Source organism: Balaenoptera borealis (genome assembly GCF_965194805.1).
Source record: "Balaenoptera borealis genome assembly, chromosome: 11".
NCBI classification, from domain to species: Eukaryota; Metazoa; Chordata; class Mammalia; order Artiodactyla; family Balaenopteridae; genus Balaenoptera; species Balaenoptera borealis.
In genome coordinates this window covers 38,745,866-38,770,274 of record NC_138868.1, presented here as the reverse complement: position 1 = coordinate 38,770,274, position 24,409 = coordinate 38,745,866, and the positions used below count along the sequence as shown (strand labels likewise).

At 43.5% G+C, this 24,409-nt stretch overlaps 2 protein-coding genes across 2 annotated transcripts in view; both read left to right on the top strand.

Annotated features, from left to right (window-relative positions):
* The first annotated feature begins 5,846 nt into the window (after nt 1–5,846).
* LOC309605981 (L-lactate dehydrogenase A chain) lies at nt 5,847–16,322 on the top strand. The gene is made up of 8 exons (XM_082342482.1): nt 5,847–5,986; nt 8,155–8,304; nt 10,118–10,235; nt 11,222–11,395; nt 12,210–12,383; nt 13,046–13,163; nt 14,748–14,871; nt 15,575–16,322. The coding sequence occupies exons 2-8, from the start codon at nt 8,179–8,181 to the stop codon at nt 15,737–15,739; spliced, it is 999 nt and encodes a 332-aa protein (XP_082198608.1). The 5' UTR covers nt 5,847–5,986; nt 8,155–8,178; the 3' UTR covers nt 15,740–16,322.
* Nucleotides 16,323–16,464: 142 nt separating this feature from the next.
* Nucleotides 16,465–24,409, top strand: part of LOC309606016 (L-lactate dehydrogenase C chain) — a 59,194-nt gene continuing 51,249 nt past the window's right edge. The window contains exon 1 of the mRNA XM_082342542.1: nt 16,465–19,984. Within this exon, the coding sequence (XP_082198668.1) occupies nt 19,763–19,984 (222 nt within the window). The 5' untranslated portion in view covers nt 16,465–19,762. The remainder of the gene's footprint in view (nt 19,985–24,409) is intronic.

The following is a 24,409-nucleotide window of genomic DNA, read 5'->3' as shown; positions in this document are numbered from 1 at the left end:
AAGCAGCCCTGTGGGCAGATGAGCTGTCTGGACCTTGGGGAGTATTTATCACATTTGTCCTTTGATTTTCGGAGAGCGAAGGGCTAACTGCTTTCCAGGCTGTGAGGCACCCCAGGAAAGACAGAGGGGCAGAGTAGCGTAGGAGAAGAAAAACTAGACCAGGAGTTTGAAATCCACCTGGCTGCTTTCCAGCTATGAGGGGCCTGAAGCAATTACATTTTTTGAGGTTTGGTAGTCTCACCAGTAAAACAGGTCAAAATTCTTGTTCTGCTTTCCTCTCTCGGTTGAGGTGAAAATGCCCCGAGAGAATGGATATGAAACACCCCCCCTAAGCTACACATAAAAGAAGGCCCGTTGAGTTTTGTCCAGCTGCAGGGAAGCCTTCTCCATGTCTGTACCCATCACAGCCTGTGGTCCCTCCTGGGGTTCAAAGGAGCTCTCTTTTGTTCCTCTTAACAGAATCCCAGGCTCCCTTCTGGTACCCTGGAAAAATGAGGTGGGGCTACCTTTTCGGGTCAGGGTGCTCTGAGCAGGCTCAAATAACAGGGCAGAGGGCCTCCTTCTCCAGTAGAGCCTGCGTTGTGAGGTGCAGCTAGATGAGTGCCTGTGTACCCCAGTTTAAACAAAAACCTAGGACCCAAATTTCAGTGAGGGGGCCCCGCAGTCAGCAGCTGCACAGCTAAGAAGACTTCCATTCATTTCCCACACCTAGCCCCAGGAAATTACCAATACACTTCCCTGGTGGTATTCATATTTACAATTGGCTTGATCCTCTTGGACTTTTAGAGGAAATTGCCCTTCTTTTTTGAGCTAGGCTTTGGAATGTAATTCTCCATCTGGTAAAGGTTTGAAACATCTATGCAGGAATAAAAGAGAGATGGGTTCCTATTATCAGTAATTCACTTTCAAAGCCCTGTGAGACTGTTTTTTATTAACAATCCAATACCCACCAGTGCCTTGGGAATTTTGGACCCCGTTTTGGAGCTAATATGGGGACAAGAGAGTGCCAGGCATGGATTTCCTGTTGCCATGGGTGGAGCCAGGAGCCTTGGATGTCTGTCTCCACCCCCATAGTAGCCCCAATCACTTTCCAAAATAGGGGGCGGCCTTTGCCACTGAGTCCTGAGCAAAACTGGAAAAATGAAGGTGTGTGTGGAGGCTCAGCTCCCTAGCTCAGAGCCTCCCGGGATGTTTGAACTGGAAGAGAGAGACTCTCTTATGTTTAGAGGCAGGGATGCTGAGACTACAGAGGGAATGTGACTGCCATAATGTCACCCAGAGGTCCTTGACAAAGCTGGGGCAAGAACCCCAGGTCAGGGTTGCCTCTTCACCAGGTTGCTCACTCATCTTTGCCAAGCCACCACTGTCACTGTCCTTGCCACCCAACCTGTCAGAGGGAAAGGCTGTCGCAGCTTCCCACAGTCCTCCCCTGCTGTGATTAGATAAGGGACATCTTCTGTTACACTGGGAATTGTCTGGCTTGGAGAGGCCCTGGGACTCCCTCTGCAGCACTGATTTTGGAAGGCCTCAGTTTGGGAGCCACTTATATCCTGGTGGCAGTCTTTGCCTTGGAACCCGTCAATGGGATGGAAAGATTGAGGCCTAACTCCCTGCCAGGGAAGGATGGAGAGAAAAGGACACAGGTCTTCTCTCTTTCCTGGGGTAGAAAGCGGCTGGAAGGGTAATGCCTTAGTCCGTTCAGGCTGCTATAACAAAATACCATAGACTGGGTGGCTTACAAACAACAGAAATTTACTTCTCATGGTTCTGGAGGCTTGGGAGTCCAAGACCAAGATGCTGGCAGTTTCCAAGTTCATAGATGGCAGTCTTTTTCCTGTGTCTTCACATGGCAGAAGGCACAAGGGCTCTCTCTAGGGTCTCTTTTATAAGGGCACCAACCCCATTCGTGAAGTCTCCACCTTCATGACCTAATCACCTCCTAACAGCCCCACCTCTAAATATTATACTATTCTATTGGGAATTAGGTTTCAACATATAAATTTTGGCGGGACACAAACATTCAGTATACAGCAAAGGGAATTTAGAGTTTCTAAGGGGATTGTTAGGGGATCATGTGAGGAGTGAACTCTGGAGGGAATGACAGTCTAAACCAAAAAGGGAAACAGAGGCAGCATCTAGTGCCTGAGGATGAGCCAGCTTGGAGGAGGGGAGAAGAAGGAGTTGGGGGCAGGGAGACGTCAGGATAGCAGAAGAGATGGCACCCAGGAGAACTTGAGGAGTTGGGCTGGAGTCTTCAGCTTCCCCTCCCATCATGCGAGAAGAAGATGCGACTGGGGGGATGACATGAAGCAGTCTCCCAGGGGCAGGCACCTGCTCTCTTCCCAGAGAGAGGAGCCTCTGCTTTGGCACATACGCAGCAGGCCCTGGCCTATCAGGGATGGAGATGGAAGAGGCTATCTGCATCTTGGACCCTGCACCTTAGGAAAGCCATCAGCTTTGCAACTGTGGAAAAGGTGAAAAAATGTCAGGCTGTCAGCAAGTGTTCAGAGGTGCCATGGGGACGTGTAGGGTGTGTCAGAGAAGAATATGTTTTGTGCAGAGGTAGTTGGAGCTGTGTGTGTTCTGAAGCTTTCTGCTGTGTAACAATGTCCTTACTCAGGACCCTCAACCATCACCTTTCAACCACCTTGCTTTCACCCTATCTCTCCCATTTCCCCAAAACTTCAGTGACTTCCACTGACCACCAAAAACCAAAAAGCCAAACCCCCAAATTTCTCAGCCTGGCATTTAAAGCTAAAGATTCACCAGACATACCTCGAATTTCCTGTCTCCAGGCATTTGTTCTCTGCTTTCTCAACACCTGATCTTCATTAATTGAAGTCTTTTTCTAGGCTGAGCTCAGATCCCACCTCTTCCAAGAATCCTTCACCGGTATCCCTGGCCAAAGGACCTCTCTCTCCTCTGAATACTAGAGCAATATTTTCTACATCTTTTGTGTTGGTTTACATTCTATCTTGCACTTTAAGTATAGAGGGGGATGTTGTTGGTTTTCTCCACTAAATGGTGGAGAAAGCTTTGAAGGCTTATAAATTTGTCTTATTCATTTTCGTATCCCTAGCACCTAGAATGGTGCCCTTTATACAGCAGGCACATAATTCAAAATACATTTATTAAACAAATAAATGCTGGTGATGTGGAGATGAATGAGAAAGTTTCTGTCCATTAGGAGCTTACAGTCTACCGAGAGAAAGAGATGCACAGCAATAAGAACTAACTTAATATAAAGCCCAAGGAACAGCATTTGATCTATGGAGGTGTGGGGCGTGGGTGGGTAGGGATGGTGCGAAGGGGATCATGTGGGTTGAAGGAACCGCCCAGGTGGAAGTGGGTGGCATATTTGGGGAACGTGGTCAGTACCCTTGGGACTGGCATGAAGGAAAATAGGAGATAATGCCAGAGAGGGATGTGGGCACTGGATAATAGAAAGCCTAGTGTGCCTTTCCAAGGAATTTGAATTTTATCCTGGAGGTCACTGACTGAGGAGCCATTGAATGTTCTTGAGAAGGAAGATAATAAGTACTTACTGGATAAAGGAATGACTGCTTTGGGTAGACACCATTCTCTGGCCTTGGTCACTTTAGGAAAATCTTATGTTGGATGTTGAGTAGCACCCATTCTCTGAGGCCAGCCAGTCCCCTGGTCAAACCACCTCTCTGTGAGATTTTCCCTTTTAAAGAGGCCACCCCCCAAAAAAAAGCAAAAAACCACTTGGTCAGGGTGAGAAGTCTGTTCTGCCTTCTGAAACAGTTTCCTGCCCCACCCTTGGCTTTGACTTTTATACAGAAATCCTTCTGTTTGCACTGCACTAGTCAGGATCCTGTATTACTCAGGGTTCTCCAGAGAAAGGAAAAATATATCTAAAATGAGACTTGTTAGAAAGAATTGGCCCATGCGATTATGGAGGCTGAGAAGTCCCACGATCTGCTGTCTGCAAGCTGGAGACCCAGGAAAGCAGGTGGTATATATTCCAGCCCGAGCCAAAGGCCTGAGAAGCAAGAGTGCCAATGGTGTAAGTCCAGTCTGAGGATGCAGAGACGAACGTCTCAGCTCGAGCAGACAGGCAGAGACACCCACTGCCACCCACTGCCTCTCACTGAAAACTGAGCCTGGGACTGGCTTGGGCCCCTATATAATTTCTTGACCTTTGTGGAATTGGGGGGTAAGGGGTGGGGGAGGGACAACATCCTATACAGAAGAAAAATCACAGGCTTTGGAGTCATCAGCCTGGGTTAAAGTACCAGCTGAAATCAATTATTAGCTGTAGGACCTTGGCAAAGTCAGTAATCTCTTTGAGCTTCAGTTTTCTTATCTGAAAAATGGGGATAATTATGCCTGCTCCAAAGAATTAAAATGAAGATGAGTATGGGGATTGCCTAGCTTGCTGCCTGACACACAGGAGGTGCTGAGTAAATGGTACTTGTTTGATTCATATTTGTAGAGTTAAATTGAAGCTCCTGTTCTACATGAAGAGGGAAGCTGTGCTTGGAGTGAGCTGTTGTTAGGTGCCTTAATTTAGGGGACTGCAAACTTTCTGCCTAGATTATCTTCAGAGGTTGTCCCAGAGCCCTCCTGGTGAAGGTTCCTACCTGTCTCCCCAGCCTAACGTCTGCTCTCCATGCTCTGCCTTCCTCCTCCGGACAGCTGCGGTTGCATTAATAGGAAGCCAGGGGCCCAGCCCTGACTGAATGAGGACATTGTTGCAAAGACTGAGGAACCACAGACACTGTTGCAGTCCTCCCTGCCCCAAGGAACCCTGGAGAACCTGTGGCTGGCCCTCAGCCCCTCCAGCTGTGTGTTTGGGGAGACAGCCTAGGTCCTCCCCAAACCTCCTGGCCTCCTGGGCTCCTCCGGGCCTCCTGGAGGGGCGGGAAAACGGTTAGGATGTGCTAGAGAGATGCCCTGTTTTTCTGAAGATGAGGTTAGAGTTTTCCCTTCAAAACCGAGGAAGCCATGATTAGGGATCTTTCTCAGAGCTGGCGGCTAAATTGCTGCCCCAGGTGCAGGGAGGAAATAGACTCACCCATGCCCTTAAGAGACTCACCCGCAGGTGGGAGAGCGGAGCCCGACACACCTCGAAGGCAACAGGTTTGAAGGATGTATAGACTTGTGTGGTGGAAGCAGAGAGGAGGGAGATACCGACACTGTAAGTGTATGTGGGAGGCGAGTGGGGGGAGTAGCAGAAGATGGGTACAGCTGGAAGAGGTGGAGGAGGAAGGCCGCCCGGGAACCAGTGTGAGCAAAGGCCTGGAGGTAAAATTAACGTGATATGCTGAAAACAAAACACAAAAAAAACCCAGACTGTTCTTGGGCGTGGCTGGGACACAAGGTGCTGGGCCGGTGGGGCAGTAGGGAGTGCCGACCAGAGAGGCTGAGGCTTTACTTTTGAATTGTGGGACTTGGAAGGTTTAGCAGTAGGGGGACAAGCAGGGTCAAGTTTTGGAAATCGCTCGACTTAGGTAAGCAGACTGACGGTGTGCTAGGCATTTTCTTTCTTTCAACAAATATTTGTCGAGTGTCTATGACGTGGTAGAAGCTGTTTTGGGCACTGGGCAACAGCGGCAAAAATTCAGATCGAGCCTTCCTTGAGAGTAACTTTCACATTTTATGGAAGAGGAAATTGAAGGTCGGCTTGACCGCGGCTTATGACTCTGGCCCGGACTTTTGTGCAGAGGTAGCGTGGCTCTGGACAGCCCTTTAGATGTCTCGGCGCACGTGGGTCGGTCAGCCTGCGGGTCCTCAGGATGCGCGCGCCGCCGGGGCTTCTCTACCGCCCCGCCCGGAGCCCGCCTCCAGCCCAACCCACACGTGGGTTCCCGCACGTCCGCCCGGCTCCCCCCTGACGTCAGCCTCGCGGTTCTATTTAAGGCCCCTCCCGCTCCCCAGTCGGAGTACCCGAGCAGCTGCCGCCAATTCCGGGTCCAGCGCCGCTTCCCGCCGACGCCCGCCCGTCCGACGTGCACTCCCGGTACGGTCGGGCCCGGCGCGCACTGCGCCCGAGGGGAAGAGCGACTGCTTGGGGCTAAGCTGGCCCCGCGCTGCCTGCTCACGGGAGGGGTGGGCGCTGCTTCCCAGAGGCAAAGTCCTGAGACCTGGGCGGTGGCTCATGCCCCAAATGGGCTGTGGGCCCGGCCGCACCCTGCTTTGGCTCTAAGTGGGCACAGTGGCCTTTGGCCGGGCTGGGGAACCAAGAAGGTGGCCGCACCTAACCTGGGGTCGAAGGCCTGGGTGGATGCAGGAAGGACCAGGAGACTACAGGTCTGAAGGGTGGGGGTGAGGGCATACCTCCGGGCTCGAAACGAGCAAACTGCACAGAACTCGAAGTCGGGTTCCGGGAGCCCATGCAACCGAAAAAGCCTCAGCAGTCTGGGGCGGCTTTCTGGAAGCCGGAAAGGCGCTGGGTGCCGCTCGGGTTGCATTTTAACCCTCGGAATCTCGAGAGGTGGGCTTCTTGGGGGCAGCCGCTGCCTGCAGATTAAAAGGGTGCTCTTTGTGCAAGTTACATGTGTTAAGCAGCTAACGATGTATAGGGCGCTATGCTAGACATGGTGCATGCAAATATGAAGCCGAAAGGGTACCAGCTCTCCCGCCTCTCAGACAATGTAATGAGAGGAGGATAATCCGGTACCTTCCCCTCCTTCTGACGAATGGGAGGACCTAAGACTGGTTGGGGCATCTCTAAGGTCACAGTGAGTGGCTGGCAGAGTTGGGGCGTAGACCCTCTTTCTTCAGGGCTTCACGCGCACCCGTATCCCCACATTGAAGGGAGCGCTGCAGCCCAGAGCTTAGGTTTTGGTGAAACCAGATGTCTGCTGAAAGAACTCCCTTCCCCCTGTCAGGCTGCTAGAAACCTTACAAGGCTGTCTAGAAATAGCAGTGATTTGTAAGGAGAGACTCGTTTCCAGCTTGGTGACTCTGGGCTGCCTGCCTGGAATTCCTCTCGGATATTTTTGCCCTTTGGGGCAGTGTCAAGATTAGACGTGGTGCTTTCGGGATGCAATCTACGACAGTCTCCCCAGTGAATGCAGTGCAGGTTTGGATTAAAAGAGTCGAAGCCCCCGTCCCCGGCTCTGGAAATCGAGGGTTCCACCAAGTATTTATTAACTTTAGGGCTCCAGGCTTCAGGCCTCTGCAGCTATTGTTGCACTTCCTGTAGTAACAGAATTTCCGCATACCGGGCCTCACGCCTTTGCAACGAAGATCACGGCAGAAGCCACACGAGGTGCCTCCCTGTGGGTTGGTTAACAGTCCCGGGTTCCTAATATCACGATTTAAAATCTGGCTCTGGCAGCGCGCCAGGCCAGGGAGGCTGCCAGCCGGGCTTCACGTTGTTCGTGTGTGCTTTGGAGCGCTAGTTTAGTCTAAAGTCTGATTCTGAGCTCACTCTGACCCAGAGAGCAGAATAGTTTCTGGTCACGTCCGCTCACGGGCGGGGCCTCGCAAGCATCCGCTGTGCTGTCTGGTCTAGGGCCCACCTCTCGGTAGCCGGCGGCCACTAGCACTCTGAAATGCGCTTGCGCGCAGGGATACTGAATGGGTAGGTTGGTGGGGGAGGGGCAGCTGCTAATCTTCCGGGTCTGGGCGGGGCGTAAAATCCGCGGGCTCCGCCGCTTCTTCGGGGGCGGGGGTTGGGGTGAGGGAGAAGAAAACGAGGGATTGCGCATGAGCAGAGCTCACCCTGGCTCTGGGCAACGCGGTGAGGCCGTCAAAGGCGGTTTACTCACGTACCTGTGGTCCTGGAGGGGCTTGGCAGGAGTCCTGGTAACGGGAGTAGAGTTGGGCGGGCGGCTCACAGTGATCTTGTTTGAGGAAAGGCCAGCTCCATTTGGAGTTAACAAGTCAAGATGAGTGAGCCCTCAGGAGGCTATACTTACACCCAAACGTCAATATTATTTTTCCACGCCAAGGTGAGGACGTTTACACCAAGATCCTAGTCAGACCAGATCCTGGCATTAGGCCTTTCAATTCTCCTTTGTCTGCCTTTAAGTTTTTTCCCTCTCCCTTTTTAGTCATCTCTTGTGATTTTTAGTGGCAGCTACCCCAAAAGGAAGCAAAAGAAGCTTTTTCAGAACACCTTTTGGTTAATAATTGTTAATTTAAAGAGGATGCAGTGACTGCGTGTTTTTCCCCTTATAGATTCCTTTCGGTTTTAAGTCCAATATGGCAACTCTCAAGGATCAGCTGATTCAGAATCTTCTTAAGGAAGAACATGCCCCCCAGAATAAGATTACAGTGGTTGGTGTTGGTGCTGTTGGCATGGCCTGTGCCATCAGTGTCTTAATGAAGGTAAGTGAGAGCCTTTCACTCTGGAAGCCAAGGATACCTTAACTCCATCCATCCTCCACTCACTCTCCAAGAATTGCATTATCACATTGTATATACACATATTTAGGTTCATGCACTCATTCAAAGAACTTTATGTGAAACAAACTTGTAAAACATGATGCTATACCAAAAGAGTATCTAAACTACAAAAACTAAAGGTTTTTAGGCTGGAGACCCAGTTTCTTAAATTCACTGTACTTTATTAACCTGCATTAGTTGCCTACAAATGAAAAAGTAGAGTCCATGCCTTTAAACAAGCTAAAATTATTTAAAAGTAATTTTGGAATTGAAATTGATATATATACGTGGTAAAAATTAAACTGAATGTGGGAAGTCTTCCACCCATGTTAATCCCCTCTGCCCCCCTCCTTAGATAGCAGTTTTGGTACCAATTATGGAGCTAAAATTTAATTAGAAAAAGAGAACTTGTGAATAAATAAAAAGTACTTTTGGGGACTTCCCTGGTGGCACAGTGGTTAAGAATCCACCTGCCCATGCAGGGGACACGGGTTTGAGCCCTGGTCCGGGAAGATCCCACATGCTGCGGAGCAACTAACCCCGTGCGCCACAACTGTTGAGCCTGCTCTCTAGAGCCCGTGCTCCAGAACAAGGGAAGCCACCGCAGTGAGAAACACGCACACCACAATGAAGAGTAGCCCCCCTTCGCCGCAACTAAAGGAAGTGCGCACGCAGCAACGAAAACCCAACACAGCCAAAAATACATAAATTAATTCATTTTAAAAATATGGGAAAAAAAGTACTTTTTACAGCACTCAAACCTGGTTTATATGAAAAAGAAATTGAGGCAGCTTACATATTAAAATATTTTAAGTTCGGGTTTGGAGTTCCTAATAAGAGAGTGAAATGATGAATTCTGGATTCTGAACAGAAAAGGATTGAAATGAGAAGGGACTGAAGGCAGAAATGAGCTATGCAAAGGTCTTGTAACTACACAGGTTGCTCTATATGTTCGTAGACCACATAGTATACCAACTCTTATTCTTTCCCCATTGGTTCAGAAATTGATGTCATTTATTTTTCCCAAGCCTATGAAACACCTGTGATGCCCCCTAACTCAGGTGTGGCTAAGAGTAACTGCCAGACCACTCATTATACTGTAGATGATTAGGGGTAGATCTGCAGCTCAGCTAGTATACCTCTTTGGTTATAATAGTCCTCATTCCATTTGTATTAAAGCTGTTGCTGGTGCTCCTTGTCTGAGATGCACCTGTGAACTTTTATAGGTTCATCTGAAAGGATATTTTTCACCAACATTTTGTAATGCACAAATCTGTCTTTATGTAATAAAACTGTTAGTGTTGGTTAATATATGGAAAACATGTAACCAGGGAATAATCCAGAATATCACTTTTTAAAGTCTTAATACTAATCAATATCATCTATTTAATGGCTAACAACCTAAAATCAATGTGTAAAACTGAATTTGAGAGACTAAATAGAGCAGTTTTATATAATTGGTTGTTAGTCACTGCCAATCCAGTGTTCTGCTTCTGTACAGTAGTGGTGGACCTCCTGCAGAGGTTGCTCCAATGAGGAGAGAGGGTTGGAGAGAGGGTCAGTGCTTTTTCCTATGTATAGGTCATCTGGGAGTCAGCTCTTAAATTGAGGCCTGCCTCTACTTTGAGGTATGTCCTGAAAATAGTTAATAAAGTAGCTGAACTCTCCTATTCCAGAAATATAGAAATCTTGCATGCCCTTCTAAAAGTTTGGAAATAGCAATTTTCCATTGAACTGAAAATTTTTTGTCTTTTAGGACTTGGCAGATGAAATTGCTCTTGTTGATGTCATAGAAGACAAACTGAAGGGAGAGATGATGGATCTCCAACATGGCAGCCTTTTCCTTAAAACACCAAAAATCGTCTCTGGCAAAGGTTGATTTCAACATGTTTGTATTACACTCTATGCTAGACTTAATTCTTTATCAGGCTTGAAAATCCTAGCTCTTCAGAGATTTCTTTTTTATACAGGATAAGAGAGCCTTTGAACAATTTTGCATTGGTACCTATGGATATCAATGTTTGAATTTCCAGCAAATGGTTTTAAATGGAAATCCAGTTCGTCCATGATGTGGAAAGCATCTGAATTAGAATGTAATTAGCAAAGCTTCATAGGTCCATATTTTACCACATTGCTTCAAATATTTAAATATACTTACTTCCACTGCTTCGTTTCATACACTAATACAAGGTTGAGACTAGGGTAAATGAGTCTGTTCAGCAGATATTCTTGGCTTAACCCTATCACACTTTACAATTACCAGCCAGGAAACAGACATAGGCCCAAATAGAGTCTGTTTTGACACTTGAAAATCATTGACCATTTATCTGATAGGTGACTCCCTTCATTATCTTCAACCCAGGGTTAACCACACTGTGCCATAGGGTATATAGAAGCAAGACATGCTTGATAAGTGTACAGTTGCCCCCCTGCTTAAAAAAAAAAAAAAAAAAAAAAAAGAGCCTATCCCTGAGCTGGTATGACCACAATTAAGTAGTTAAGTAGAAATAGGAGTGTGGAAGAGTGTGAGCATTGACCTCAGGTGGCAAAAAATTGGGGGATGTGTCTCATTTGATATGAGTATGAAATAAATTTTATTTCTTTCAGCTCCCCCCAATCATAGTTATATAAAGCCAACCACATAACTAAAACCAGAATACAAGGAAGGTGTTGATGTATTCTTCTTCCATGTAAGTGGCCACAGTGATAAAACTCCAAAAAGTAAAGGAGGAGTCTGGGCATTTATATGCCACATATGCAAAACACTGATAAAACTGTCCATTAAAAAAGTTAATGGGACAAACTTTTGCTGGAGTTTTCTTAAAGGCCTTAATCTGGTTATTGTTTCTCTTTTGTCTAGACTATAATGTGACAGCAAACTCCAGGCTGGTTATTATCACAGCTGGAGCACGTCAGCAAGAGGGAGAAAGCCGTCTTAATTTGGTCCAGCGTAATGTGAACATCTTTAAATTCATCATTCCTAATGTTGTAAAATACAGCCCAAACTGCAAGTTGCTTGTTGTTTCCAATCCAGGTGAGACTTTTAATGGCATAAAGATAGATGAGCTAGAGTAAAACTGATAGTATCAATATATATCATAATCTGTATATATATTTCTCATATTTTTCATTTTTCTCAGAGTGAGTTTGTGTTTGTAAAACAGTTAAGTTTAAAACATTAAAAGAGATACAATGCCTTTAATGTAGTCTGCACTTTACAATTTGTTACTTGCCTAAGAAGATCTTGGATAAGGGATAAGTTTATGAATAATGTGTTATTTATTTTTTAAAATTTGTTTATTTTTGGCTGCGTTGGGTCTTTGTTGCTGTGCACGGGCTTTCTCTAGTTGAGGCGAGCGGGGGCTACTCTTCATTGCGGTGCACAGGCTTCTCATTGCGGTGGCTTCTCTTGTTGCGGAGCGTGGGCTCTAGGTGCATGGGCTTCAGTAGTTGTGGCTTGCAGGCTCAGTAGTTGTGGCTCGTGGGCTCTAGAGCGCCGGCTCGGTAGTTGTGGCACACGGGCTTCGTTGTTCCGCAGCATGTGGGATCTTCCGGGACCAGGGCTTGAACCCATGTCCCCTGCACTGGCAGGCAGATTCTCAACCACTGCACCACCAGTGAAGTCCCAATAATGTGTTATTGATGCACAACTTATTTTCATTAAACTACACTTCTTGAATACTTAATGTATTTGCTATATTATACACAGCATAGAGGCTTAAAAATATTAACAAAAATATTGACTGGTCATGATCAATATCAAGATGTATACAGAGCCATGTATCCTGAGTAGTCAGTCCTTATCTAATGATTCACATAGTATCTGTGCCTAAATATTTTCTTCACAGTGGATATCTTGACCTATGTGGCTTGGAAGATAAGCGGCTTTCCCAAAAACCGTGTTATTGGAAGCGGTTGCAATTTGGATTCAGCCCGGTTCCGTTACCTCATGGGGGAAAGGCTGGGAGTTCACCCATTAAGCTGTCATGGATGGATCCTTGGGGAGCATGGAGACTCTAGTGGTAAGCATAACTTATTTTCTCTTATTGTTTTCAAGAAATTGTGTAAAAAAATCGACAGGAGTATCGTTACTAAATCAGAGCCTAAATCAGATATCCATTCATTAGGGTAGATGGTTTCCAGAAATCTTATCTTTTGGTATAATTATATGCTAAGAATTGCTAAGATTTTAGCCATTTTGTATGACATTTTTTGGTATACGGGATGGGGAATGAAATTTATTTATTATAATGGACACATATTAAATAAGATGATAGTGCTTAGGATACTTCATTTAATATCACAGCTGTTTGGACTCAAACTGCTTGTCCCTGAAAAGGTAAGCCAATCCAAGTGGAGTGTATGAGAAAGAAATCTATTATTATCACAGTTGAGAGATGTTATAATTTGTGCAGAGTTCTCAGTTCCTTATGCCAAGAAAATTCCTCTTATGATCTCATAGTATCTCTATAAGTTAGGAAAACAGATTAGAATATAGTGAAAATTCTTAGCTTTACATAATCTAATCAATGAAAATCTAAAAGAGTATTGGTAGTCTTGACCACCTACCAAAAGGAGATAATCCTCCTTAGATAAGAAAAGACAATTTTAGAAGAATGGGTCAGAATTACTAGTCTGCTGGCTGGTGCATGGGAATAAATAAATTCTGTACTATTTCTTTTAGTGCCTGTATGGAGTGGAATGAATGTTGCTGGTGTCTCCCTGAAGAATCTGCACCCTGAATTAGGCACTGATGCAGATAAGGAACAGTGGAAAGCAGTTCACAAACAGGTGGTTGACAGGTAATAGATCTCATAATTTGTAACACAGAAGGTTGAAACTTATTATTTTTATTTAAAAGATTAAAAGTTTGGGGAATTCCCTGGAGGTCCAGTGGTTAGGACTCTGCACTTTCACTGCTGCAGATGTGGGTTCAGTCCCTGGTCAGGGAACTAAGATCCTGCAAGCCGTATGGTGTGGCCCCCCTAAAAAAAAAAAAAAAAAAAAAAGATTAAAAGTCTAATAGCATTTGCATTTGGTTACTCATTTAGAGTATGATAAATCTTCCTGTATTTGTAACGTAAACTAAGATAAATCAAGTTAGATTAAGTCTACCCTATTTGAGATTCAGTCTTTACTTCAAAAGCATATGATTCATTTAGTTAGGAATAAGAATTTAAAAATCTTATATAGGGACTTCCCTGGTGGTACAGTGGTTAAGAATCCGCCTGCCAACGCAGGGGACATAGGGTTCGAGCCCTGGTCCGGGAAGATCCCACATTCTGCAGAGCAACTAAGCCTGTGCACCACAACTACTGAGCCTGCATGCCACAACTACTGAAGCCCACGGGCCTAGAGCCCATGCTCCGCAACAAGAGAAGCCACTGCAATGAGAAGCCCGAGCACTGCAATGAAGAGTAGCCCCCGCTTGCCTCAACAAGAGAAAGCCCGTGTGCAGCAACGAAGACCCAACACAGCAAAAAATAAATTAATTAATTCATTTAAAAAAACTTATAATAGTCTCTGAATAGAAACACAGCTAGCTTCTTATTTATTCAGATGATTATAAAATTTTAAGCAAGGTATATATTCATAATGGTACAAAAAAATGAAAATAATTATTAACTGTTAGAAATTGTTCAAATAGGGAAACTTTCAACTTAGTGGCATTATCTACTTTAAATAAGGTAGCCATGTGTGGATCTCAAGTTTATGGAATTGGAGAATGAATCATGATGGGTGTAGGCAAGGCCCTCTTTTTTCTATTTGTTTAGTTAAAACCTGTTAACCCATCATCCCACCCAAGAAGCGTTGACAGTCGCTGTCAACTAACTGTAGCGTTTGTTGAGTTGGAGTTAGTAGTCTGCTGGTGCTTGGAAATGAGTGAATTCTGTGCTCCTCCCACTGATCCCTGTGTACCCCTCCCCCCAACATACACACTCTTGAGATAATCCCAAGTCAAGCATGCTATATGTAATCTTCTTGGATTTGCATTTTTAAATTCAGTATTGCATTTATAAGAATCATCCATTTTGTCGCATGTGGCTGTAGTTATTTGTTTTCACAGCTATGTGATATTCCATTGTATGAGTATACCACAGTTTATCCATTCTCCTTTTGGAGAGCATTGGGCATGTTGCCAGGTTTTTGCTATTACCAGCAATACTGTTGTGAACATACCCATACATAATATCCTGGCATACATGTGCAAAGGTTATACTTAGGTATATAATGCAACTTTACTATATTATGTATATAGTATTATTTACTATAAAAATTATTTATTATAAAGCATATGTTCAGTGAAAGCTTTGTTTTTCTTTGTTCCTCCCACCCTACTTTTCCCTACCCTTCCCTGTCCTTCCCTACACTTCCCTACCCTACAGTGCTTATGAGGTGATCAAACTGAAAGGCTACACATCCTGGGCCATTGGACTATCTGTGGCAGATTTGGCAGAAAGTATAATGAAGAACCTTAGGCGGGTGCATCCGATTTCCACCATGATTAAGGTAGGTCTATGTAGTAATAGGTTTTACTTGAATGCCATTATTTCCTGTTCTTTAAAAGAAAAAAAAACTTCTGAGAAAGCAATTAGATTAATGTTAAGTCCTCAATCGTTGATTTAAGTGAAATAAATTAATGCACCTGCAACTTTCTTTTCTGAAAAGACATGGTTGAGCTTCAGGATTAATGTCCACCAACACTGTGTTCAGCACATAGATACTTGATAACTTGTTGACTGAAAAACTCTACTCAATTTTGTTGAGATGGGTGGAAGACTATAAAACAAATTTTTTCCTTTGGGAAAACCAGAAAACACACTCAAGTTAGAGTTACCAAAGTGTTATACAATAAAAACGGGGAATTCCCTGGCAGTCCAATGGTTGGGACTCCATGCTCTCACTGCTGAGGGCCCAGGTTTGATCCCTGGTCGGGGAACTAACATCCCGCGAGTCTCGCGGGGCAGCCAAAAAAAATTGCAAAGTACGATGGATAATGGCAATAATTTAGATTTTCTTTTAGAATGGAAATCTTGCTGCTATGTTAATGACTTTCTTTTACACTGTTCATTACATCCTAACTGAAAATCTGGAAAGGAATTTCTACTTATCAAGTTGTATTAAGTAAGCTTCATAATTGTAAAGAATGAAATTCTTGGGAGATCCCAGAATGCATAGAAAAAACGTAAAATATTTTTCATTTCGTCCTCAGGGTTTCTATGGAATAAAAGAGGATGTCTTCCTTAGTGTTCCTTGCATCTTGGGACAGAATGGAATCTCAGATGTTGTGAAAGTGACTCTGACTCCTGAGGAACAGGCCTGTTTGAAGAAGAGTGCAGATACACTTTGGGGGATCCAGAAGGAGCTGCAGTTTTAAAGTCTAATATCATACCACTTCACTGTCTAGGCTACAAAAGGATTTTAGTTGGAGGTTGTGCATATTGTCCTTTATATCTGGTCTGTGACTAAAGCAGTAATGTTAAGACAACCTAGGAAAAACATCAATTTCCTAACATTAGCAATAGGAATGGTTCGTAAAACCCTGCAGCTGTATCCTGATGCTGCATGGCACTTATCTTGTGTGGTCCTAAATTGGTTCGTGTAAAATAGTTCTACTTCCTCAAGAGGTACCACTGACAATGTTGCAGATGCTGCAGTTGCCCTTCAAACCAGATGTGTATTTAACTCTGTGTTATAGAACTTCTGGTTCCTTTAGCCAAGATGCCTAGTCCAACTTTTTTTTCTCCAATTAATCACATTCTGGGATTGATTATAAATCCAGTGTTGCATGTCTTGTGCATAACAAGACATTGTTATGTCTTGTTCTAAAGAATCTTATGTACTATATGTATCAGAATAGTATACATTGCCATGTAATATAAAAAGGAAAAATCAACATAAATAATGCAGCCAACTATCTGTTATACCAACTAAAACAATAAATAAACCTTGAACAGTGACTACTCTGCTAATTTATTAAGATAAAAAGTGATAAAGCTGTTATTTGTTAATTACATTAATGGGAGCCATTAGGTTATTCTTGGGCAACACTATGATGATTTTTTTAAGGGGTACTGTTTCTAATGACCAGACTTTAATAAGAATTAATATATTAAGGGTGTGACTAGATTAACTAGCTGTTTTGTTACCATTTCCATTGTAATCAATTGTTTTAATATACTAAGGCCCAAAGTATTATGAGATAACTTGATTATAGTGCTAATCATAACTTGTACCCTACAGTTCACACAGGTAACATTCTATACATGAATGTAAAAAACATTATTTGCCAACTGAACATAAGCAGTGGTACTTGGCCACTACAGGGGGACAGAAATTTTTAAGAACCTTTACTCTCTGGAGGCAGTAACATAATGGTACTTAACAATTTTAAACCAAATAGTCCTGGTGGCTGTCTACTCAAAAATTTTCTTTAGATTTCCCTCAAAATATTTCTATAACTGTGACCTTCTCCAGGCCTAAAAACCATACTTATAGAGGTTAACTAGAACAACTTTATGGTCATCACTCCTCCAGGATATTTTTTCCAAAGTTTCCTTCTTGAGAGCTAGATAAGGGAAAGAATTATGTTTTTGTTTTTGTTTTTTTTAATGTGTCTCAAATGTAGAAGGACAAGACTAACCTACATAGGCTTGACAATTAGCTGTTATAATAGGATTTGCTTTCCTATAGTATTTGAAAAAAATAACAGCCTTAAGATATAATTTACATAGCACAAAATTCACCCTTTTAAAGAGTACAATTCTGTGGATTCATATAGTTGTGCAGCTATTACCACTATCTAAGAACTTTTTAATTACCCCCAAAGAGATGTGCAATTATTCCTATAGCGTTTTGTAGACTTTGATGCATCTTCAGTCTTTAAAAAAAAAAGTATTTACCCTTACTTCATATTATTTCATACAATAAATTAGCCAGTATCAACATGACAAAAAATGCTTAACAGATTTATTAAACTAATCTTTCATGAATTTTCAGATTTAATCTTACAAAGCTTCCTTACTTTCTGGTACATTATGTGTTCCATGTTCACCTTGCACCTTCCTGCGCCAGGCAAGGGTAGGCCAACTCTGCTAGGAGCCCTGATTGTTTTTACTGTTATATGATCTCATTTTAGTCTTAATAACCTTGGGAAGTGGATTAAGCAGGACTTAGACTCATCTCACACAAGTTGCCAGTTAGTGGAGGAAGCAAAGGGGACGTTCAGAACATGTGCCTTGGGCAGGTATGAATGAAGAGCCTCTTTCTTCACCTAGAGCAGGAGTTTGGTCACTACTAAAATTACCCCTCTTTTGGCCTGAGGCAAGTGTAGAGCTTGAATCTGGAGGTCATGCAGGTCAGCTGTGTCTCCCTCACAGCCCTGTGGTAAATGAGGTACAAAGGCCAGGAGCTGCTGTGGAAGGAAGCACACAAGCAAGTGGTAGTACGTACAGGACCAACAGTCACTGCCACTCCTGTGAACCCCTTGCTTGGGGCTGGTAGTAGGTTGTGAAAAGAGCCATAAGAGAAACAGGAGAGATGTAGGGAGCTGATGGTAATTGAGACATTAGTCAAGGAAAGCTAGAGGAGGTGCCATTTATGTTCGAAACTGAAAGTGAGGAATCAACTTTGAGAGGGGCTGGGGAAGAACTGTCCAGATATATGGAACAGGAAAAAGCTGTCCAAAAGCTGGAGGGAAGTGTGGTGTCTTGAGATGAAGTTGGAGGGACAGAAAGTGGCCAAGTCTTGAATGTCTCTTAGGTTGTGGTAAAAACTGGTTAAGTGGTCTTCCCTGGTGGCGCAGTGGTTGAGAATCTGCCTGCCAATGCAGGGGACACAGGTTCGAGCCCTGGTCTGGGAAGATCCCACATGCCATGGAGCAACTAGGCCCGTAAGCCACAACTACTGAGCCTGCACGTCTGGAGCCTGTGCTCCGCAACAAGAGAGGCCGCGATAGTGAGAGGGCTGCGCATCACGATGAAGAGTGGCCCCCGCTTGCCGCAACTAGAGAAAGCCCTCACACAGAAACGAAGACCCAACACGGCCAAAAATAAATAATAAATAAATAATAAATTTAAATAAATAAATAAACTGGTTAAGTGTAATGGAAAGCCATTGAAGGGTTTTAAGCAGCCTCACTGCATGATCTAACCCACATTAAAAACAAACTACTGGCTTTGATACAGAAAATAGATTATCCTTTAGATTCTGGAAAGGATTCAAATGCAAGTGATGACAAAAGATGACAGAGGAGGTTGTGTCCCCTTCTGTGAGTTATAAATAAATCCTTGGCATAAATTAAAATCACCCTTAGAAAACTAGACATGGCCTTTCCTTTTCATTACTACCCTCTTCTCTCAAGAGAAATTCGAACTATTTCACCACTCAGTCCTTAAGTTATAGAACTTAGTCATAATTTTTAAAATTCCTGCAAATAAATGCTCGGACAAGGGCATGTAAGTGCACTGAAAAGTTTGTTTCTGAAACTCAGGCTGATCATTCCTAAGTCTGCTCTTTCCTTAAATCCCTTTTCGTCCTCGGCGCCCAGGTCCCTTCAGCATGCCCTCTCATAGACAGGTAAGTTAGGTCGGTTCAGGCCTTGAGCTCTGCCACATATGTCCCAAGATAGCTGCCCATCTTCAATCTCGCCTCCACTAGCTACTATCAATTCAGATTTAGAAGCACTGTCCTCAGGATGCTGGTTTTAGCTGATCCGCTGGAGATTATGGGGCGCTCCCAGGAGAGTTCTCTCCCACGACGGCTTTGAGCCTGGCCCCTTGCCCACCACGTGGTAGTCTGGCCTCCAAAAAGCTTCGCCCTAAAATCAGTCCGAAGCCTAGGCCGGCTTAAGGAAATGAAACACACCAACATCCCTCTCTTGCACACTCTTCAAGACCGTCTAGAATTCCACCTACCGGTATTAAGAGAACATAACCACTGGCGGCCACGGAACCCCCTCAGGCCAGAGGCCAAGCCTGAGCCAATGCGCCTGCGCCTGGGCAGGCCGGGGGGCGGAGCTTGCGTGCTGACGGAGGAGAGCCATGCGTGGGAGCGTGCTTGCGTAACGGTTCAGGGAGTAACTGTCGCTGGGTTTCACGCCTCAACGGACTTGGCAGTCTTTTTTTTCCTGCTGTAATTTTAAAAAGCAACGTAACGGCCGTGCGTTGCGCATTCGGGCTGTCTGTAGTGTTGCGCCACGCTAAGCATTTGTGAGTGACTGGGACTGTAGCGAAAATGGTGGCTGGGGGCAGGGAGAACCTTTAAAAACCTGTTGGTTCCCCAATCCCTAATACGGATAGATAGACTGGTCCGTGTTCCACCCCTCGACAGGAATTTTTTTTTTTGACTTCTCCCTACTCCTGGCTCCAAAATTCTGCAGACTCAAGAGGTAGTTCCTTAGATGTTCAGTGTGGTTAGTACATCGGTAGGTATGAGAGTGATTAATTCAGGGACTTTGATTCCACTGAAATTGCATTATCCCTATCAGGTTCTCAAAATGTCAACTGTCAAGGAGCAGCTTATTGAGAATCTAATTGAGGAAGATGAAGTCTCCCAGAGTAAGATCACCATTGTTGGAACTGGTGCTGTAGGCATGGCTTGTGCTATTTGTATCTTATTGAAGGTAAGTGATAAGCCTGTACTGTGGCTGAAAATAAGTAAGCACTTATAGGTCTTGTAGATGATGATGAGTGCAGGTTGCAGGGTTAATCCCTTGGAGCAAATAAGTATCATCTGATTTTTACACAATTTAAGAAACATTTATTTGGAGTTTACCATCTGTTAGGCATTGCCAGACTATTTAAATTTATTCCTAGGAGACACACTGATTATATTATTTTGTTAATAGTATAACATTTTCTGTTAGAGTGATTCAGCACTTTGCCTTCCTTGAAGAGTAATGGGTGAAAATCATATTTCCCAATGGCTTATACTTTAAAAAATTTTTTTAAATTATATAAGCATTACATTCTCATTATAAAATAAAAAGTACCAAATTTGATAAAATAACAATGGAAGTCCTTTAATTTTCCTTTCTATTTCCAGAATATCTTTTCATGTGCTTGTTGGCCATTTGTATAGCTTTGGAGAAATGTATGTTTCAAATCTTTTGCCCATTTTTATTTTTCTTTTTTATTATTATTTATTTATTTATTTTTGGCTACACTGGGTCTTCATTGCTGCGTGCAGGCTTTCTCTAGTTGTGGCGAGCGGGGGCTGCTCTTCATTGTGGTGTGTGGGCTTCTCATTGTGGTGCACGGGCTTCTCATTGCGGTGGCTTCTCTTGTTGCAGAGCACGGGCCCTAGGTGCGTGGACTTCAGTAATTACAGCACACGGGCTCAGTAGTTGTGGCTTGCAGGCTCTAGAGCGCTGGCTCAGTAGTTATGGCACACGGGCTTGGTTGCTCCGCAGAATGTGGGATCTTCTTGGACCAGGGATCGAATCTGTGTCCCCTGCATTGGCAGGCAGATTCTGAACCACTGCACCACCAGGGAAGTCCTTTTGCCCATTTTAAAATTGGGTTGTTTTTTGTTTTTGAGTTGTAGGAGTACTTTTTATATTCTAAATGTTAACTGCTTATCAGGTAAATGATTTTCAAATATTTTCACCCACTCCTTGGGTTTCCTTCTCGCTCTGTTGTTGTGTCCTTTGATGCACAGAAGTTTTAAATTTTAATGTAGTTCAGTTTATCTGTTTTTACTTTTGTTGCCTGTGCTTTTGGTGTCACATCCAAAAATCATTGCCAAATCCAATGTCATGAAGCGTTCCCTCTCTTTTCTTGTAAGAGTTTTATAGTTTTGGGTCTTACATTTAGGCCTTTGATCCATTTTTAGTTAATTTTGTCTATGGTATAATGTAAACAGTCCAACCTTATTCTTTTTCATGTAAATATCCAGTTATCTCATTTGTTGAAAATGCTGTCCTTTCCCTATTGAATGATCTTGGCACTCTTGTCAAAAAATATCTGACCATATATGTGAGAGGTTTTTTTTCCCCTGGGCTCTCTGTTCTATTCCACTGGTCTGCATGTCTCTTTATGTTAGTACCACACTGTTTTGATTACTGTAGCTTTGTAATAAGTATTGAAATCAGGAAGCTTGAGACCTCCAGCTTTGTTCCTTTTCAAGATTGTTTTGGCTATGCAGAGTCTCTTGAGATTCCATATGAACTTTAGAATGGATTTTTCTATTTCTTAAAAAAAAATACCATTGGGATTTTGGTAGGGGTTGCATTAGATCTGTAGATTGTTTTGAGCAGTAGTGATATCTTAACAATACTAAATCTTCCAATCCATGAACGTGGGATATCTCTTTATTTGTGTCTTCTTTAATTTGTTTCAGCAGTTTTGTAGTTTCCAACTTCCAAAAACAGGAAGATTGGGCTTCCCTGGTGGCACAGTGGTTCAGAATCCGCCTGCCAATGCAGGGGACATGGGTTTGAGACCTGGTCAGGGAAGATCCCACATGCTGCGGAGCAACTAATCCTGTGCGCAACTACTGAGCCTGCGCTCTAGATCCCATGAGCCACAACTACTGAGCCAGTGAGCCACAACTACTGAAACCTGCGCCTAGAGCCTGTGCCCTGCAACAAGAGAAGCCACCGCAGTGAGAAGCCTGGGCACCACAACGAAGAGTAGCCCCCACTCTCTGCAACTAGAGAAAGCCCGCGCCCAGCAACAAAGACACAATGCAACCAAAAATAAATTTATTAAAAAAAAAAAGAAATAGCAGGATTAGTTGAAAGTTTATATGATGAGAGGGAAAACCACCAGGTTCCTTCTGCACCTTAATCAGCAGGCAACCACCTCTCACATCCCAGCAGACAAGGGGAAGGAGTTTATTCTTTGGAGAAGTTTAACTAGACAGGCTCTGCACTCAAGATAATCAAAGACAATAGAGGACAAACATCCTATTGAAAGCAGTAGAATTCATTGAACGTCTACATGTTCGACAGTGAGGCAAGAATCTTCTTACTCCCTCTGGGCTGCTAGATAGCAGACTGTCAGACAAAGATGGAATATAGAAAAGAGATGAAATTAGAGGGTCAGTCAGGAGGTCCAGCAGTTGATTGACATTTCAGTAAGAAATAAGAGAGGGAAGAAGATTATTCAAGAGATAAAAGGACATGAGTTTGTAGATACGAAGAATTCACTGAGGGCTCAGCACAATGAATCAATAAAAGCCTACCCCAAGGAATATTATCATGAAATTTCAGAAATCGAGTTATACGAGAAGGTCAGTTGTTAGAGCCCATTTATTTTCTACTAGAATCCATTGTACCCTGGCAAATTCCCAAATGAAGGAGAGTAGTTCAGGACCTTGTCTTCAAGTCACATTGATGTAAATTGTGGGATAAATGGAAAGTGATGAAAGATATTAAAATATTCATATTCATATAGTCCACTGATGTGAAGGGACATAAGGGCTGTAATGAATACCATGACACCTGCATATTTCATGAAAGGTGGACTTTAAAGGTTTTTTTCAGGACATGTAAAGTTTTTAGGAGTGGATAGCAGTACAACCTACTTCCTTGTCCTGTACAGAGCAAAGTGCCCGTAGCAGTTTTCCTTAGATTAATTTTTTTTTCTATCTCTCTACCTTACTATGGTTACTCAGGACCTCCCTAGAGAAAAGATCCTGGGATACTCTTAACTATCCTTTAGATTCTGGTAGGCTTAACAATCCCAGGCTCTCTATTTGGAATTGTATTTGAGAAATGACTCACATAGATGTAGTTAATTCTTAAAAAACAAATAAACAAAAACTTTTAGGGATTATTTGAGCTCCATCTTTGACAGTCAAGACAAATGGGGATGGAAGGATTCCCTTGAGAGAATTTTCTGGTAACCTGTTGAGAAGGGAGATAAATCAAGTTGGAAGTGTAATTTAAAAGCAGGCTGTGTTGGTTATTAACTTACTGGCACTCAGCTCCAAATTCAACTTTGTATACTCTGCTTTGTGATGCTGGTGCTGGATCTCCGCATAATCATTTTCTCCTTTGCCAGTTGGCATCTTGTTAGGTTCTGCCAATAGGGAACACTAGAGGAAAGTTGGGAGGCAGGAGGAGAACCACGACCTGCTGCTTCCTGTTTGCTTATTGTTCTGTTCACTCTCATACCAGCTGTATCCCTTTGTCCCAAAGGTAGCAGTTGGCTCTAACCTCCACTTTCTTTTGGAACCCCCAGCATTGACCTCATCTTGTCCATTTAGTGGTATGAGCAGTAGGCAGATTTTGCCTCTTCCAGAGTCTGAGCCTAGTTCCATGAAACACCTCCTTTAGACTCTCTGCTTCCTCAGCCTTAGGGGTGGTAGCTTCAAGCTGCAGTTACTATCTCTGGGTTACCATAAATGTTCCCCTTCTGTTCTTTCAGCCCTTCAACATCTGTCTAACCAGTTCCCTATATTAAATTCCTTCTGTTGAAATGCTTAGAGTGGTTTCTGTTTTCCTGTCCAGACCAGACAGATACACAGATGTAAAAATGGATCTGTAAGCATGATCTTATCAGTTAGCTGAAGAGTGATATATGATTCTTTTGGATGAAACTCCTTATCCTTATCCTATTCCTGATGTATGACACTTAACTTAGTAAATTTTAGAATTTACAATTTTCCAGAAAGGCCAGATGGTACCTGATGTGGGGGGTTGGGTGGGGAACAGTAGTAAATAGGGACTTTGATTCCTTTCCCTTACTGTTCACCTTTGGAATCTGGCCACTGGAATCTGAGGGAATACATTCCTTCTTCTTCGTTTTCTTTTTTTTTTTTTTTTTTGCCACATGGCATGCGGGATCTTAGTTAAACCTGTGCCCCCTGCAGCGAAAGCACAGAGTCTTAACCACTGGACCGCCAGGGAAGTCCCTGACATTCCTTCTATATAGTTCTATATTCTGTTGCATGTGATGAAAACCCAATAAATTAGAGTATAGTATAGTATATAGAGACTGTATATTGTTCATGTAACTGGAAAAATCTCAGTAGAGCTAGCTTCAGATATTACTGAATTCTGGAATTCAGACATATCAAGACACAGTCTCTGCATATCTTA